The sequence below is a fragment of the Phacochoerus africanus genome, chromosome 15, assembly GCF_016906955.1.
Source record: "Phacochoerus africanus isolate WHEZ1 chromosome 15, ROS_Pafr_v1, whole genome shotgun sequence".
NCBI lineage: Eukaryota > Metazoa > Chordata > Mammalia > Artiodactyla > Suidae > Phacochoerus > Phacochoerus africanus.
In genome coordinates this window covers 72,015,515-72,034,000 of record NC_062558.1, presented here as the reverse complement: position 1 = coordinate 72,034,000, position 18,486 = coordinate 72,015,515, and the positions used below count along the sequence as shown (strand labels likewise).

Below are 18,486 nucleotides of genomic sequence, written 5' to 3'. Positions count from 1 at the left end.
GAGAATACTAGAGTCTGATATTGGAATTCCAAGAATGCATTACAGTTGCAAGATCAATACCTCAGAACTTTCAGAAGAGAGCCATGGGACCAATTTGATTTTAATTTGATTTCAGTTTTTAGGCATACATCCACAAATGTACATACTTCTTTCCATGTGGCTAAATCTCTAAAAACTAGACAATTAATGTCCCATCGAAATAATAGCATGGTCCTGTAAAACCTCACTTAGTCAAACAAAATTTCAGTATAGAAATGGGTAAGCAGCTAAATACAAAACAGGTTTATTACTCCTATTTCCTATTTGCTAACCACTGTAGTATACTTAAGGCCAACTTTTCCATCCCTGAAGCAGCTAATTTAAGCAGAATGCATGCAACAGTTCTAGAAGGGTAAGTGACCCTTTCACTGCTTGCCAGATAGCAACTACAAGCTCCTTGCAGACAGGCACTCTGTTGGTTTATTCACATGCACTTCTGATAGTGTCTCAAATATGTCTAGTAGGCACTTAGAAAATATAATAGTTTTTGAATGGCAGTGCAGTTAGTGCATGCCATTTTTAGGACACTCTTACCTATAGGAATCAGGTCACTTCCAGAACATCTTTGCTTCTGTAGTACTTGGGTTTGGATAGAGAGAGGCTTGTTGATTTGTCCTGCCCCCAGAATCACTACGCGGCTCAGTCAAATTTACAGCTATCATACAGATTTATGTCTACTCATCTGCTCATTCACCAGATACTTATTAGGAATCTCCTGTGTAGCAGGAACTTACTTAGGTGTTAGAAATACAGTGATGAACCAGACAGATAAGGCCCTATTCTCGTGAATCTTATAATCTTGTGGGCAAGATGGATAGTAATCAAATAAAGCAAAATATATATATATATATATATATATTAGCTAATAATATGCACTATATAGAGGATTAAAATAAGAGAAGGTAATAAAGACTGGTTGTTCTTTTGCAATTGGGTAATCAGAAAAGTCTTGTCCAACAAAGGTTAAGCTCTAATCTAAATGGCGAGAAGAGACCATTAAGATCATAGCAGAAAGGAGTTCCCGTTGTGGTGCAGTGGTTAACGAATCCGACTAGGAACCACGAGGTGGCGGGTTCGGTCCCTGCCCTTGCTCAGTGGGTTGACGATCCGGCGTTGCCGTGAGCTGTGGTGTAGGTTGCAGACACGGCTCGGATCCCGAGTTGCTGTGGCTCTGGCGTAGGCCAGTGGCTACAGCTCCAATTCGACCCCTAGCCTGGGAACATCCATATGCCGCGGGAGCGGCCCAAGAAATAGCAACAACAACAAAAAAAAAGACAAAAGAAAAAAAAAACCATAGCAGAAAAATTTCAGGAAAAATGAACATCTAGTAAAAGACCTTAAGTGAAAACAAGCTTGACATAGGATAGAAAAAAAACCAGTGTGGCTAAAATATGGGAATAGGGAAGTGTTCTGGGGAAGGATCAGAGGAATGGACAGGTGCCAAATCATGGAAGGCTTAGTAAATTAGGAACTTGCATTTTATCTCAGGTGTTAGGGTAAGCCATTGAGGGTGGAGAGCAGGGGGTGAATACAGTGTAATTTATATTCTAAAGTAATCACTGTCAGCTGTGGGAAGAATGGAGGGAGAGGAATGGAGCAAAAATTGAAACGGAAACTGGTTAAAAGATTAATAGATTAGGGGAGAGAAAATGATGGGTTTGACTGGGATCGTAGTTGTATAGAAGAGGGAAATGGAGTTGGGTAGCTCTTGGGGGTAAAAGGCACAAGAATTGCTGATGGACATGAGATGAGGAAAAGAAAGAATCAATAAAGAAGATTAAGGAGTGGCAGGTGAGGTAGGAGGAAAACAAGGAGAGCATTGTAGACACCAAAATTACAAAGCGAAGGAGACGCTTACTAAATGCTACCGAGAAATAGGATAAAACCATAGAATTGAGCTATGGATTTGGTTACATGAAGGTTATTGGTACCTTGTTAATGCCACTCTAGGGTAAATTACGCTTAAGAGAAATTTAGGGATAAGTAATTGGGAACAACGGCCATAGGCAGTACTTTCAGGAGGTTCTACACTGAACAGGAAGGAGTAAAACACTGGAGTGGAGGCTGAAATCAAGGGACAACAATTTTTTAAGAAAGTACTTGTCCTCAGGAAAGCTTTGAATAAATATTTCCTTTTTCCTTCCCTATTTAAATATCTCACCTAGAAAAAGGTTTTCAAAGCTTTCTCCAGAGCACTCCTAAGACAGGAGAAAAAACATTTCTAAGGTTATTAACTTTCCCTCAGCAAGACTTCTTTAAAGTCTCATATTTTATCTTTGAATGTAAATTTGGGGCATAATAAATATTTATTGCAGTGTAAGAGGTATTAAATTATTTACCCTTGAGGAAGACCGATAATTCAGAAAATGAACTTTTTTTTTAATCCTAAGACTTTGCATATAAACCCTGACATACCACCTAGGTAACATGGGTCTTTGAGCAGTGTTTTTGAAACTGGAGTGATATATAGATCCCTTTTAAAGTAAAACAATTCCAGAGCTCCCTGGTGGCTCAGCAAGTTAAGGATCCGGCATTGTCACTGCTGTAGCTCAGTTTCGATCCTTGGCCTGGGGACTTCCACACGCCATGGGCGTGGCCAAAAAATAAAGTAAAACAGTTCGTTTTAAGAAGCTTAGTGTTCACTTACCCTATTTATGATTGCCTTATTTAATTCTAAAGCCATCACAAATTTGTAAAGTAGATTAACACTACAAATTTAAAAATCAAGTTAATATTTAGTATGGAAGATCATTATGTTCTCTTGATCAGGAATCTGAGCTTGCAACCTAGATATGATAAGGAAGGAGTGTAACATAAGAGTGTCTAGGCTCAAATCTCACTTTTTTTTGTTTTCAGTTTTTTAAGGTTGAACGTAATTCCATAGGTTATACAGTAAATCCTTGTTGCTTATCTATTTAATGTATAGTAGTTTGTAGCGTTAATCCCCTACTCCTAATTTGTCCCTCCTCCAACTCCCCTCTGGTAACCATAAATTTGTTTTCTGTATCTGTTAGTCTGTTTCTGTTTTGTGTGTAGATTCATTTGTATTCCTTTTTAAAATTCCATATATAAGTGATATATAGTGTTTCTTGGTCTGACTTATTTCACAGCATAATATTCTCCATCCATGTTGCTGCAAATCGTAATATTTCTTCTTTCTAATATAGCAGCCACCTCAACATTTATTCACTCTGTGTCCTTTGGTAATTACTTATTCCTTTTCTGTAAATTAGGGATACTATTACCTACCTTATATAGTTAATACAAAAATTAATTGATGCGGTCCATAGAAAGTACTTGGGGCAGTTCCTGGCGCATAGTTAGGTCTTGATAAAATCATGGTTATTATTACTGGCTGCCATAACACAGGCTTTAAGTTTGACAGTAACCTATATTCTTAGGTGTCATATAACTCTGTTCTCCTGCTGCCTTTTTCTTTTTGAACTGCAAAATGAAACAGTTGCTTTTAGAATGATTTGTGATACTCATTTGGCTTTCACTCATAAAGACATCATTTATTGGACTTCCCTGGTGGCTAAGCAGGTTAAGGAGAGGTGTTGTCACTACTGTGGCTCTGGTTACTGCTGTGGCTCAGTTTCATCCTTGTCCCAGGAACTTCTGCATGTTGCAGGTGTGGCAAAAAAACACATTTTTTAAATAAAAAATAAAAATAAAGATGAGGGTTTTTTTAATGAGAATTAAAAAAAAAAAAAGACATCATTTATCAATGAAGTCCTAGACATAGACATCCTTTTTGGTGGCACTTTGATTATATTCACAACCATTGCAACTCTTGGAATTTCGTGGTAACTCTGGGGTTTTAAATGGATTGTTCTAGGTTTAGATTTTTTAATCAATGCTTTAAAAACTATTGACATTAAAAACACTAAAATTAAGAATTCTCCCAGAGCACTCATAGACCCCCTAAGAATATATACCGCTGGGATCTGCAAGCCCTGTTTGAGAAACCCTATCCTAGAGAGTCGTCTCTCTTGGATCACTCTAAGTTACATCTGATGTCCTTTGCCATCTGAATTTTTATCTAGTATGTAGGTCATAAATTACTTGTATTCTGAACAAGTTAAGAGAAATGCCAGTCTATTAGGATTTTTAAGCTAGTGATAATCTTGGGCTACACTGAAAAGCTGTGATTTGAATATTTGCTTTTAAGTTTGGCAGGCTTATATCCAAACTACTCTTGGTATATAACTGTGATGATAGCAAATTGAATTTCCTTAAGAACTATTTCAGTGCTACTGTGTTCTGGTAAGAGAGAGACAGTAGAGTACCACCTTCCTATTTCTAGGCTTTTCAAGTTGCTATACTTGAGAATTGCCCTGTCACTCTACTCTTTCAACCTCATCCTTCTCCTGTCTCTCTGCTTATAGACAGACTGGCTCTGGCAGTGGAAACTTGTTCCTTATTTAATTTGTGTAGTCTGAGAAATCAGACTCTATAGCCCATGATTTGGATTCCTCTCATCTTCTGGAAATAGAAGGCTGGCGATTTACTTTGAAGGTGTTTGTATAACTTAAGTAGTTTATTAATCTATATTATGACATCTGAAGGAGCTTCTTTTTTTGAGGGAGTTCAGAACACTTTCACATCTACACATAACACTAAAGATTTTTTCCTGAAATTCATACTTGTATTATTAGTCTAAATACTGGGTTGAACATTGCACTGACCCTGTAAGTAAAGTTAGTGAAGTTTTTAAAAAATCTATCCTAAAGATACTCACATGCTATTTTGTGATGATATTGATGTGTATATGTGTATTTGTATACACATACATATTATACACGTATACACATGTATAACATTACTGAACAAGAGTTATGATCTTAATCCCAGTGAAAGTTTAGAATACTCCTTGATAGAACGTAATTACTATGAATTATAAGAAATGTGTCTATAGGAGTTCCCTGGTAGCTCAGCAGGTTATGGTTCCAGTCTTGTCGCTGCTGTGGCACAGGTTCGATCCCTGGCCATGGAACTTCCACATGCCTCAGTCATGGGGAAATATATCTGTAAATTTTATATGTTTACATATAAATAATATATATTCTATATAAATATGTACACATATATATGTGAAACTTTACCTTGTTCTAAACACTGTAAGGAAATTATTTTACCTTCATTGTGTTTCTCTTTATGCCATAATCTGTTGGGATTGTTTCCTTCATGTCCTTTTTTTTTTTTTTTTGTCTTTTTGCCTTTTCTAGGGCCGCTTCCTGCAGCATATGGAGGTTCCCAGGCTAGGGATCCAATCGGAGCTGTAGCTGCTGGCCTATGCCAGAGCCACAGCAACGTGGGATCCAAGCCGTGCCTGCAACCTATGCCACAGCTCATGGCAATGCTGGATCCTTAACCCACTGAGCAAGGCCAGGGATAGAACCCGCAACCTCATGGTTCCTAGTCGGATTCGTTAGCCACTATGCCACGATGGGAACTCCTCCATGTCCTTTCTTTACTGGTCAAGGATTTTAAGAATCCATCAGGCATATACATACACCTTAAACTTAACACAGTGATGTATGTAAGTTATATCTCAATAGAACTGGAAGGAAAAAAAAAACAAAAGAAACCATCAGGCACATACTTCCCTGTTCTCTAAACATTAAAAACTAATTGTGTGAAATTTTTGGCATTCCTTGTAATATCCTTTTGTAAAGCCAAGACTGCTATCTTTTCACCTCATCCTCTTCAATTTTCCTATCCTCCTTCACCTGTTTTCCTTTACATGTTTTCATAAGTTTTTGCTTAATTCTCCTCCTCCTGCTGATTACCATATAAGCTTCTTTGTTTTGTTTGTTTTTCTAGGCTCTAATCTAAGGGTATGAAGCTGTTTTTTTCAGTTGAATTCCTTTCAGTTTTTAATGTCCTTTTCTCCCTCTATAGTAATCTCTTGGCAAAATAAAAGGGGCACGTGGGTTCTCTTTTTATCTTCCGCTATTTGATGTTTTTTGCCACTTTCTAGATACTATTATCAGTTGTGTATTTGCTTAACTCTTCTAACGTTGCTCTAAAATTGTTTATAAAAATACTTTAGTGGTTACAACTAAACTCTTTGCTCTTTTTTTCTTCCCTTATACTTTTAGTTACCATACATATATATATATATAGTAAAAATTGACTAATTTAGAATAAAGTATAGAAAGGTCTTTGCTGGGTCTGTACCTGTTTGAATTATAAGGGTCAAGTTAAGCATTTTTTAAGCGCATATTCATGTATTTTAACAACTGTGTATACCTATATAAGACATGTCAAATACAAGTAAATATTAATAAATATATTTGATAAATTGGTGAAATGTTTACAGTATTTTATTATATTTTACATATTTTTCATCATAAATTTTATTTCAAGTATTGATTGTACTTTGTTTATAAATCATCATTGTATTTGTTCTGTGGAGTTAAGGTTTTGTACTTTACCTGTGGAGTAAAGCTAAAGCATGACATGTTCATCAGCAGACTAGAAGGATAATCTGACATAATAATGGCCAGGGAGACCAACTTTGGGAAGATAGTCCAGTACTTAACTACCTGGGTTTGAGTTTCTTCCTCATTTAATGAAATGAAGAAATTAAAGTACATTTGTGTACTTTAATATTTGCAATATATTAAATATTTGCAATATAAACCTTATAGCTCTAATATTTCCCAGAAGGTTCATACTTGGTTTTTTGGGGTTTTTTAATAACCCTTTTTAAAAATTGCAGTATAATTAATTTATATTGTTGTGTTGTTTCATGTGTAATGCAGAGTGATTCAGGTAGGCCCCCCCCCACAGTATATATGCACATACACACATATATATACATATACACACACACATATATTCTTTTTCATATTCTTTTCCATTATAGTTTGTTACAGGAATTGAATATAATTCTCCATGCAGTACAGCAGGTCCTTGTTTATTTTATAGACAGTAGTGTATATATGTTAATCCCCAAACTCCTGGTTTCTCTCCCCCCACCCCCACTCCCCACTATGTCCTTTGGTAACCATAAATTTTTTTTCCATGTCTGTGAGTCTGTTTCTGTTTTGCAGCATACTTACTTTCTAAAGCTCCCTTGTCATTTTTAATGGCATTAGTATCTTGCACTTTTGGACTGATTCCTCATGCATTGAATTACCAAATTATATTTGTTTATTTTTCATTTTCTTCATGTTTTAGAAGTACCTTTTTATTTGTCTTGTCACCAGCACCTTTCATATTTATTTGAGTTACTTCAGTAACCCCAGTATCCTCTCTTTTTACCTTCAGAGTAATCCTATGTCATACCCCTAAATAATGGTGACACCAGCTGTAATACAGTGTTTTGTCATAAGTTTATTGAAACTAAAACATATCAAGGAGTTGCATCTTTTTTGTCTATAACTAACTAGAACTGTCCTTAACCATTGGTGGTAAATCAACCCTCATGAAGTCTGCTTTAAAAGACCTTGAGACCCTGACTTTTGAACATTTCCTTTGGGCCTTTCTCACTCAAGTTTCCAGGACATTGAGTAACTAAACTTAGGCGTGTCTTTACCTAATTTCAGGGCTGCCAGTCCATAGTCAACAGTTGGTGCTTGAGTATGTGGATTTGGAGCCAATAATAGTCACACTTTGAATCATATGCTGAATTTTTAGCTGTAGACTTTTACTTGACCTCACGTATTTTGTAATGTCCTGTCCCCTACTCCCACTATTTTGTTTTCCTTTTAAATTTCCCTTGGAAATGCTACTTAGGCTCAATTAGATTTGCAACTAATATAACAACTACTTTTCAACTCTAATATTTCCCAGAAGAGTTTTTTCTTTCTTTTTTATTATTTACTTAAAAGAAAAAATTACAGCTTTTGTTTTAGATCCTTAACCCTTTAATTAAAATTTCTGATAATCTGGTTTTCTCTTTGATGCCTCTTTCCTAGGTAAATCATTTTGCTTAATATCTAATGATCTCTTCTTTTCTCAGGTTTTCAACACGTCCCATTATTTCTCATGATCCTTCTAGCTTACATCTCTCTCTACAGCCAAACTTACATTCTGCTTTAATAATGGTTTTGTGGAATTCCCGCTGTGGCGCAGTGGAAACGAATCCGACTGCTAACCATGACGTTTTGGGTTCAATCCCTGGCCTTGCTCAGTGGGTTAAGGATCCAGCGTTGCCGCAAGCTGTGGTGTAGGTCACCGATGCAGCTCGGATCCTGCGTTGCTATGGCTGTGGTGTAGGCCAGCAGCTGCAGCTCCTATTCGACCTCTAGCCTGGGAACCTCCATATGCCTCGAGTGTGGCCCTAAAAAAAGACAAAAAGAAAAAAAGAATTTCAGATGTTTCTGTTACATTGTTTTAAATTAAACTGAGTACAATCTAAAAAGCTTTTTCTGCAGAACAGCCTCTAAATATATTCTTCTGTTAGCATTGCCAATGGGGCACTTATATAGTGATAACTTGATACTGTGAATTTTTTGAAAATTAACAATTATTAACAGTATTAACAATAATTCCTTTCTAAGAATAAGAAATTTTAGAGTCATATTTTGCTTGTGCTTATACTGTTTTTGCTTTATTTAGCACAATGTAATGAGTGAACCCTAAGTGTTAAAAAGTTTAACTGTCCAGTTATGCCCCTTGGGGCATGCAAGAATTAAGCCAACTACAAAGTTAGAGTAGAGGAAACAGTCCACAGAAGACTGCCTTCATTTCTTTCTCTTTCTTTCCTTCTCTCTCTCTCTTTCTTTCTTTCTTTCTTTCTTTCTTTCTTTCTTTCTTTCTTTCTTTCCTTCCTTCCTTCCTTCCTTCCTTCCTTCCTTCCTTCCTTCCTTCCTTCCTTCCTTCCTTCCTTCCTTCCTTCTTTTTTCTTCTTTCTTCTTCTTCTTTCTCTGCTCCTGTGGCATATGGAGGTTCCCAAGCTAGGGGTCCAGTCGGAGCTACAACTGCTGGCCACAGCCACAGCAACATAGGATCCAAGCTGCATCTGTGACCCAAACCACAGCTCACAGCAATACCAAATCCTTAACCTACCAAGCAAGGCCAGGGATTAAACCTTCAACCTCATGGTTCCTAGTTGGATATGTTTCCACTGTGCCACAACGGGAACTCCAGCCTTCGTTTCTGATACCAACTGCAAGGTTAGGGGATTCCCTGAACACACTCTCAGGTTCAGTTATTTGCTACAGGGACTTACAGAACTAACTAGAAACTATTATTCTAACATTTACAGTTTATTACAGGGAAGGAGTACACGTTAAAATCAGCCAAGGGGAAAAGTGTAGAGTTGAGTCCTGGAAAGGTACTAAAGGCAGAGCTTCTGTTTTCCTCTTCCTAGAGGAGTCATAAGCAGGTTACTTCCCCAGCATTCATGTGTGACAATATCACAGAGTACTGCCAACCGAGGAAGCTCATTGGAGCCTTGGTGCCAAATTTTTATTGAGGCTCCAGCATATACTGTCCATCTGGCTGACCTATACCTTCTAGCCTTCTGGAGGCAGAACTGAGAACCACATGGCCCAGAGCCCCCAGGCAAATAAAGATACTCCTGTAAAGGCATGATACTGCAGAGGCCTGTAGATCATCTCCCAGTAGCCAGGGGCAAAACCACACTTCTCTTTGGGTAAAATTAATTCCTCACTATACAAGGAACCATCTGCAAATTTAGTAACATAGTTTTGGAGATTCTAGCACTTAGATTCACTTATATGAATCTACACCTTGAGCATATGTGGAAGCTTTCTTCCAAAAAGTGGTGTACATTTTGTTCAGTGAAGTGGTAAGATTTTGTTAAAATTTGTATTGTTTCCTTCATAAATATCTTTCTTCATTTCTTCTTTCTACTCACCAACCCCTGTGGCCTGTCCTGTTCTTTCTATTTTAAGTTAATTCAGTGTTAACGAACCCTTAGTATAAGATACCTATGTTTCACTGGTTATTTCTGATGAATAAAAACAACTTATGGCTTATTTTCCTCTGTTTCCATATAGCATTTTAATCTACTAAACACTTTTAAAACATTTTATCAAGGTTAACCAAGTCTTAAAGTTTGAGGAATATTTTCTCCATTTTCCAAGTAGAGAAACTAGGCCATAAAATTAGTTCTTTAAGACCAGGTTAGGCTTAGGGGTAGTTTCCCTGTTCTACCTAAATCCTGCAAATTGGGTACTTAGTTGCTAAAGCCAAATTTCATTATGTACAAGCCTTGATGATTTTATGATCGCAAAGTACCTGAAAGGTCTTATTACATTTATAGATAATACGTAAGGTATCTATGGAAAGGGTAAGTTTTGTTGTAGATGTATTTTGGTCTACTTTATTAATTCAGTATTCTACTGTAGCAGAATATATGAAATGCTACTTTGAATAGAAATAGTTGAATTTGAACACTAACATTGCTCTTTCCTCATTACTGTTATATTCTGCACTGCTGTCTTAGGATGTCAACCATGGATTAACTGAGGTAAGTTTGGTGTAATAAAGTCTCACGTTCAGAGTAAGATATACTCTGTTTTGTTTTAAAGTAATTGAAGACCCCAAGATTCCTCTTTTTTGTGACTTTGAAACATGTGTGTGTGTGTGTGTGTGTGTGTATATTTTAATGAGTATATAGCGATTCCCCTCTATAACATTTCAGAAGAATCTTCTGAAAAAAAATTTAAACTTATTGTTTTTGTTAGCACTACATTTGTATGTCTTTCAACAAATATTTATTTTAAAATAGTTTCCTCCTAAAGTCTTGCAGTATATAATTTATGGTGTCCTCAGGATACAAAAAAGCAAACTTCTAAAATTTAACAAATGCCCACTCAGAAGGCAGAGAATATTTTGTTAGAGAAGTAGAATGGTCTTCAGTTTTAAAACTAATAATTGATATTAGAAATGGTCATAAAGTTGAATAAACTTTTAGTATGAGCATCTTCTTCACTCTGTTTAATGTATCGCCTTAATTCTGTGAAGTTCTAGCACTTACATAATCAATCCAGAACCCCTTTTTTAATACTCAGGAATATAATGCTTCTTTTATACTTCTGTTACAGACTTTAGGCTTTGTTGTTTTCTTTCCTTTTCCTTTTTCCCAGCACTTGAGGCAATGAAGCATTTAGAAGTAGCACTAAATTACAGGCCTACTATCTGCTTTCTCACCCTCAGAAGTAGTACATAAAATTATTAAATCAAAGTTTTCGAGCCAACGGGGACTTTGAAATCATCTCAGTCTTTTAAAGTATTATAATAGTAAATGACTTCATTTAGTGGCAAAAATACAGAGTGGAGGATAAAAATTGTCATATGAAAAATAGCCAAGAATGATAAATTACTTAAAGGTTAATGTAACTTAGCATATTAGTCTTATATGTTGAGGACAAAGAATTGATAGTGTCATATTCTGTACTGCTTGGGCACTATTGAATTATTTAATTTGCTTTTGATGGCCATAGTTAAAAGAGGCTTAGACAAACAAATATATTTAAAAGAAGGCAGTTGAAATGAAGTGGAGCTGGGAACCATGCTATTTTTAAGATGGCTGGAAAACCTGGGAATGTTTAATGTGAAAAAAGACAACTTAGGGGAGAGTGTGACAGTATGAAGTATTTAAACTTTATAAACTTTCCTGCAGGGGCAAAAATACAAAACAAAGTGATGTATAAGAATGCAGATTCAGACTTAATATAAAGAACTTTCAAAGCTAGAAAGAAGTGGGTTGTTGTCACTGGAAGCCTTGTAGAAGCGGCTCTTTGTTGGCTGGCACAAAAATTTTCCCTTGTTGGGTAGATGGTAGAACTTCATCCTCCAACTGCAAGAAGCTGTGACTGGGAGTTCATAGCTGTTTGTATTTTTCTCCACTGTTAAAACACTTAGCAATCAACCACTGCATTACCTGCTAGAATAAATAATTGTTTATAAAGTGACTAATTTCTGATAATGGTAATAATAGATCGGTTCTATCAACTTTAAGGATTGACAGAGTAATAGTGCTAGTGGTGCTTATTTTTTATGTTAAATGAATGAGCAGATTATTGGGCTTATAGTAATGTTGGCACCCTAATGGCGTGCAGTAAATATCTGTTGAATAAGTGAGCATATTATTTGGCATTTCCTAGTCTCTCAGTGTGTTAAGGATCCAGTGTTGTCACTGCTGTGGCTTGAGTCACAGCTATGGTGCAGATTCATTTGCTGGCTAAGGAACTTCTGTATGCTATGGATGAGCACGCCCCACCTACCCCCCCCCCCAAAAAAAAAAACATATTGCTTATCATTGGCCTCAGTTGCTAGAGTAGCCCTAACATGTAAGAACTGAGTACTATGTTTGACATAAAGGCCCCTATTTTATTTTATTTTATTTTATTTTTAAGGCTGCACCCATGGCAAATGGAAGTTCCGGGCTAGGGGTCGAGTTGGAGCTGCAGCTACCAGCCTAAGCCACAACCATAGCCATGCCAGATCTGAGCTTCGTCTGCAGCCTACACCACGGCTTTTGGCAATGCAGAATTCTTAACCTTCTGAGCAAGGCCAAGGATCAAACCTGCATCTTTATGGATACCAGTTAGGTTTGTTACTGATGAGCCACAATGGGAACTCCAAGTGCCCCAATTTTAGAATAAATTTGCAGCCTAATTCACTCAAACTTGGAGCAAAAGTTACCTGTAATTTACAATTTGATATATTCTCAAGTATACATTTCTCTTATAAAATTGGGAATTACGATTTTTCTAGTGCCTCAATAATTATCAGTAAAAATTCTATGTTCAGAAATAAGCAACATGTGTTTATTTATAATTCCTGAATGATACAAAAGTGAATAAACCAAGAATGTGATCAGTTTTACAAGAAATGACAGTACCTACAAGAAATACATCACAAACCAATTTGTACTAATAAGCTAATTTTTTATTTCCAGTTGGCAGATATCCCTGTTACAATTTGCACATATCCATTTGTATTTGATGCCCAAGCAAAAACTACTCTGTTACAAACAGATGCAGTCTTACAGATGCAGGTAAGGTGATCCTATCTACAAAAGGGAAACAGATCAAAGAGAGGAGACTTGTGGTTTGGGGGGGTGTGAGTGGGGGAGTGGGATGGACAGGCACTTTGGGGTTTTGGGATACAAACTGTTAATATTTGGAATGGATGGGCAGTGAGGCCGTATTGTACAGCACAGGGAACTGTGTGTGATTGGGTCACTGCTGTACAACAGAAATTGAAGAAACATTGTAAATTAGCTATAATTTTTAAAAAGTTAAAATTATATAATATTAATTTAATTTGTGAGTGGTTTTTGAACTGTTTCCTATTTATTTTTTATTTTATTTTGCTTTTTAGGGCCACACTGCGGCATATGGAAGTTACTAGGCTAGGGATTGAATCAGAGCTGCAGCTGCCGGCCACGCCACAGCCACAGCAGTGCAGGATCTGTGCCACATCTGCAACCTACACCTCAGCTCACAGCAGTGCCGGATCCTCAAACCACTGAGGGAGGCCAGGGATCAAACCCACATCTTCATGGATACTAGTTGCATTTGTAACCACTGAGCCGCAATAGGAACTCCTGTTTCTTTTTTCTAAAAGTAAATATTTGAAATGTCTTCAGGATATTTTGTACCTATGTGATCTGTCTTTTGCAGAGTATCTTTGGTACATATGAAGAGGGTACCAACAGAGGACTGTTGTATGGAAAATGTGTAGTCTTACGAGGGTTACTTATATATGTTTAAATGGAAACAGAATAATTTAGATTTTTATTATTATTATTTTTTAAATGGTATAAGCAGAGTTCCCATTGTGGCTCACCAGTAATGAATCCAGTTAGCATTCATGAGGATGGGCATTTGATCCCTGGCCTCAGTCAGTGGGTTAAGGATAGGCATTGCCGTGAGCTGTGGTGTAGGTCACAGATGTGACTCGGATCCCAAGTTGCTGTGGCTGTGGTGTAGGAGCTATGGCTCTGATTTGACCCCTAGAGTGGGAATGTTCATATGCCACAGGAGTAGCCCTAAAAAGAAAAAAAGATGATATAAGCCTCTTTAATTACAGAAATATACAGTCTTTATTAACAGTTTTACTGACTCGCTAAAATGTTGGTTTGTTTCAAATCTTGCTTTATCATATATTCCCTATTTATGTACTTGGTAAAAGATAAAAGTGAGTAGGGGTAAGATGTTAAATCACTTATTAGGAGGAGGGTGTGAAGTTTCTTTAAGAAAGTTTTAGTAATAAATAGTCTTTTCTTGAGGTTGGTCCTCTTCTCCTCTTCCTCTCCCCCCCCCACTTTATATTGAGCATTCTTTCCTTTATAATGCAAATTTTTAAAACTAGTTACATTATGACTTGGAAGGACTACAGTAGGTTGGCTTTATTGGTTGAACCTATAAATTTTAAAGTGTTTGAGTTTCTTCCTCTGGTATAGAATATCAAACTATAGAGACCAAGGACTATGAAAGAATGAGATGAAACCTTGGGCCTTTAATATTCTTTTTTTTTTTAGGGCTGCACCTGGGACATAGGGAAGTTCTCATGCTAGGGTTCCGAGTCACATCTGTGACCTACATCACAGCTCACAGCAACACTGGATCCTTAACCCACTGAGCAAGGCCGGGAATCTAACCTGCGTCCTCATGGGTGCTAGTCAGATTCGTTTCCACTGCTCCACAACAGGAACTCCTGGGCCCTTAATATTCTAAAAATACTTTTAATCCCTATTGCTGTGGCTCTGGCGTAGGCCGTTGGCTACGGCTCCCATTAGACCTCTAGCCTGGGAACCTCCGTATGCCGCGGGAGCGGCTCAAGAAAAGACCCAAAAAAAAAAAAAAAAACTTTTAAAAAATGACATCATTTCAGTTTTGATGGCAGTTTTTATTCCTTTAAAATAAATGCATTTTTTAAACTTATTTATTTATTATTATTATTTTTTGGTCTTTTTGTTATTTTTTGGCCCACTCCTGAGGCATATGGAGGTTCCCAGGCTAGGGGTCTTATCAGAGCTGTATCCGCCAGCCTACACCAGAGCCACAGCAACATGGGATCCGAGCCACGTTTGCAACCTACACCACAGCTCACGGCAACGCCGGATCCTTAACCCACTGAGCAAGGCCAGGGATCGAACCCGCAACCTCATGGTTCCTAGTCGGATTCATTAACCACTGCGCCACGACGGGAACTCCTTATTTATTTTTTATTGTTACTTCCCCCAGCAGACTTTTTCTTTTCCCCACTGTACAGCATTGGGACCCAATTACACATACATGTATACATAATTTTTTCCTCCCATTGTCATGCTCTGTTGTAAGTAGACATTGTTCTCAGTGCTACACAGCAGGATCTCATTGTTAATCCATTCCAAAAGCAATAGTTTGCATCCGTTAACCCCAAGCTCCCAATCTCTCCCCCCAGGGAACCACAAGTCTATTCTCCAAGTTTGTAATTTTCTTTTCTTTGGAAAGGTTCATTTGTGCTGTATATTAGATACCAGATATGAGTAATATCATATGGTATTTGTCTTTCTCTTTCTGACTTACTTCACTTAGGATGAGAATCTCTAGTTCCAGCCATGTTGCTGCAAATGGCATGATTTTGTTCTTTTTATGGCTGAGTAGTATTCCATTGTGTATATATACCACATCTTCCTAATCCAATCATCTGTCAGTGGACATTTGGGTTGTTTCCATGTCTTAGCTATTGTGAATAGTGCTGCAATGAACATGCGGGTGCATGTGTCTTTTTTAAGGCAAGTTATGTCCAGATATATGCCCAAGAGTGGTATTGCTGGATCATATGGTAGTTCTGTGTATAGATTTCTAAGGTACCTCCATTCTGTTCTCCATAGTGGTTGTATTAGCTTACATTCCCACCAGCAGTGCAGGAGGGTTCCCTTTTCTCCACACCCCCAACAGCACTTGTTATTTGTGAACTTATTAATGATGACCATTCTGACTGGTGTGAGGTGGTATCTCATGGTAGTTTTGATTTTCATTTCTCTAATAATCAGGGATGTTGAGCATTTTTTCATGTGCTTGTTGGCCATCTGTATATCTTCCTTGGAGAAATGTCTATTCAGGTCTTTTGCCCATTTTTCAATTGGATTTTGGCTTTTTTGCTGTAAAATAAATGCATTTTTTAATTTTAATAAATCCCTTTATATATTTAAATAATAAATAATGCTAGAAGAAGTTTTGAAGATGTGCTCTTCCATTTTCATCCTCGGAAGAAATAAATATTTTTGTAGGATTCTATACCTAGTAGCTGGATTGTCCAGGGGACCTTTTTTGTACTCTGTTAAAACAGTAACTTAATGATTTGAAGCTTTTTATTAATATAGGATATTCCCTTTTATTTATTTATTTTTCGTTTATTTATTTTTGCCTTTTTGCCTTTTCTAGGGCTGCACGCATGGCATATGGAGCTTCCTAGGCTAGGGGTCGAATCAGAGCTGTAGCCACCGGCCTACACCAGAGCCACAGCAACACAGGATCCAAGCCGCGTCTGTGACCTACACCACAGCTCATGGCAACACTGGATCCTTAACCCACTGAGCAAGGCCAGGAATTGAACCTGCAACCTCATGGTTCCTAGTCTGATTCGTTAACCACTGTACCATGACGGGAACTCCTAGGATATTCCCTTTTAGAACAAGAACACAAGGAAAGTCATAGGAAAAGAGCAAAAGCCTTAAATGGTAACAGTCAGATGCTTGGTTTGCGAGCACATATGGTAATCACTGTTCAAGATGAATGTCTGGGAGTTCCCGTCGTGGCGCAGTGGTTAACGAATCCGACTAGGAACCATGAGGTTGCGGGTTCGGTCCCTACCCTTGCTCAGTGGGTTAACGATCCGGCGTTGCCGTGAGCTGTGGTGTAGGTTGCAGACGCAGCTCGGATCCTGCGTTGCTGTGGCTCTGGCGTAGGCCTGTGGCTACAGCTCCAATTGGACCCCCAGCATGGGAACCTCCGTGTGCCGTGGGAGCGGCCCAAGAAATAGCAAAAAAAAAAAAAAAGATGAATGTTTGTAAACCTTTTAGCCAGGCTGTTTCTTACTCTCTTTTGAGGTTTCTTTTAAATGCTGTTTTCCTTTTTATTTGCTCTCCATACTCATTATCTTTGGAGAAACAATAGTGTTTGGATTTACCAGTATTTTTATAGTTCCATGCTTTCTTAACTTAATGGTATCATTAGTTATATATTACTATAAAAAACCAAAAGGATACTCTTTATCCTCAGAATACAGTTAGGTTCTTAACGCTTTGCTACATACTATTAGGTGCTCTGTGAATTCAATATTATAGGAATTATAGGATATCTATAATTAATAGATAGAAGTTAACTTATCCAGTCACAGTAGCTTCCTTATAGCAGTGCTATTAAATTTTTTAATCTTTTGTTTTCTAGATGGCTATTGACCAGGCCCACAGACAGAATGTCTCCTCTCTCTTTCTCCCAGTGATTGAATCTGTGAATCCTTGCTTAATTCTAGTGGTGCGTAGAGAAAATATCGTAGGAGATGCAATGGAAGTCCTTAGGAAAACAAAGAATATAGACTACAAAAAACCACTCAAGGTAATTTGACATTTTTTACTGTATAATTGGGGCTTTTATTCAGAAAGTATGTTTAAAGTTTTCCTAGTTTTGTTTGTTTTTTGGTTTTTGTTTTTGCTCTATAAGATATTTATTTTTTATTATAGTTGATTTATACCATGTTCTATCAATTTCTGCTGTACAGCCAAGTGACCCAGTCATACATACAAATATACATTCTTTTTCTCTTATTATCCTCCATCATGTTCCATCAAAAGTGACTAAATATAATTCCCTGTACTATACAGCAGTAGCTCATTGCTTATCCACTCCAAATGCAATAGTTTGCATCTGCTAACCCCAAACTCCCAATCCATCCAACTCCCTCCCCCTCCTATTTAATTTTATTGTATCTTTGAAATTTAATGAATAAAATTATGTACTTAAAATTTTTTTAACTATTAATTGCCATTTATTCATAATAAATAACATGCTATAGGATCTCCAGAATATACTTTTGCTTTTTTATGTTCAGTGTTTTCATTATACTGTTTTAGGTTATATTTGTTGGAGAAGATGCTGTTGATGCAGGAGGGGTACGCAAAGAATTTTTCTTGCTTATCATGAGGGAATTATTGGATCCTAAATATGGCATGTTTAGGTATTATGAAGATTCCAGGCTCATTTGGTTTTCTGATAAGGTAAAAGTCCAATCTTCTAAATTACTTCCATATGTATACTTATTTATGTATACCTGTATATTTCAACTTAACTCAGTAAATAGGAGTTATTACCAGATTCCTAACATATTTTATTCACAGATCTGCTTTAAACTTTTGGACTCGGTAGTCATGAAAACACACTAATGCTTACCATACATTTAAAATTAGCAAAGTAAATTAAGGATTGGTCAGCCTGAAAATGATGTTGACTGTTCTGCTGATTTAGATAT

General features: G+C 37.1%; 1 protein-coding gene across 4 annotated transcripts in view; it reads left to right on the top strand.

The window, feature by feature from the left end:
• HERC4 (HECT and RLD domain containing E3 ubiquitin protein ligase 4) overlaps positions 1–18,486 on the top strand; it is a 148,414-nt gene that overhangs the window by 94,716 nt on the left and 35,212 nt on the right. For 2 of the 4 annotated variants that reach the window (XM_047760963.1, XM_047760964.1), the window contains exons 16-19: positions 10,466–10,489; positions 12,926–13,024; positions 17,409–17,576; positions 18,092–18,235. In XM_047760963.1, the coding sequence (XP_047616919.1) occupies positions 10,466–10,489; positions 12,926–13,024; positions 17,409–17,576; positions 18,092–18,235 (435 nt within the window). The remainder of the gene's footprint in view (positions 1–10,465; positions 10,490–12,925; positions 13,025–17,408; positions 17,577–18,091; positions 18,236–18,486) is intronic. The other 2 variants (XM_047760965.1, XM_047760966.1) reach the window with 1 other exon arrangement.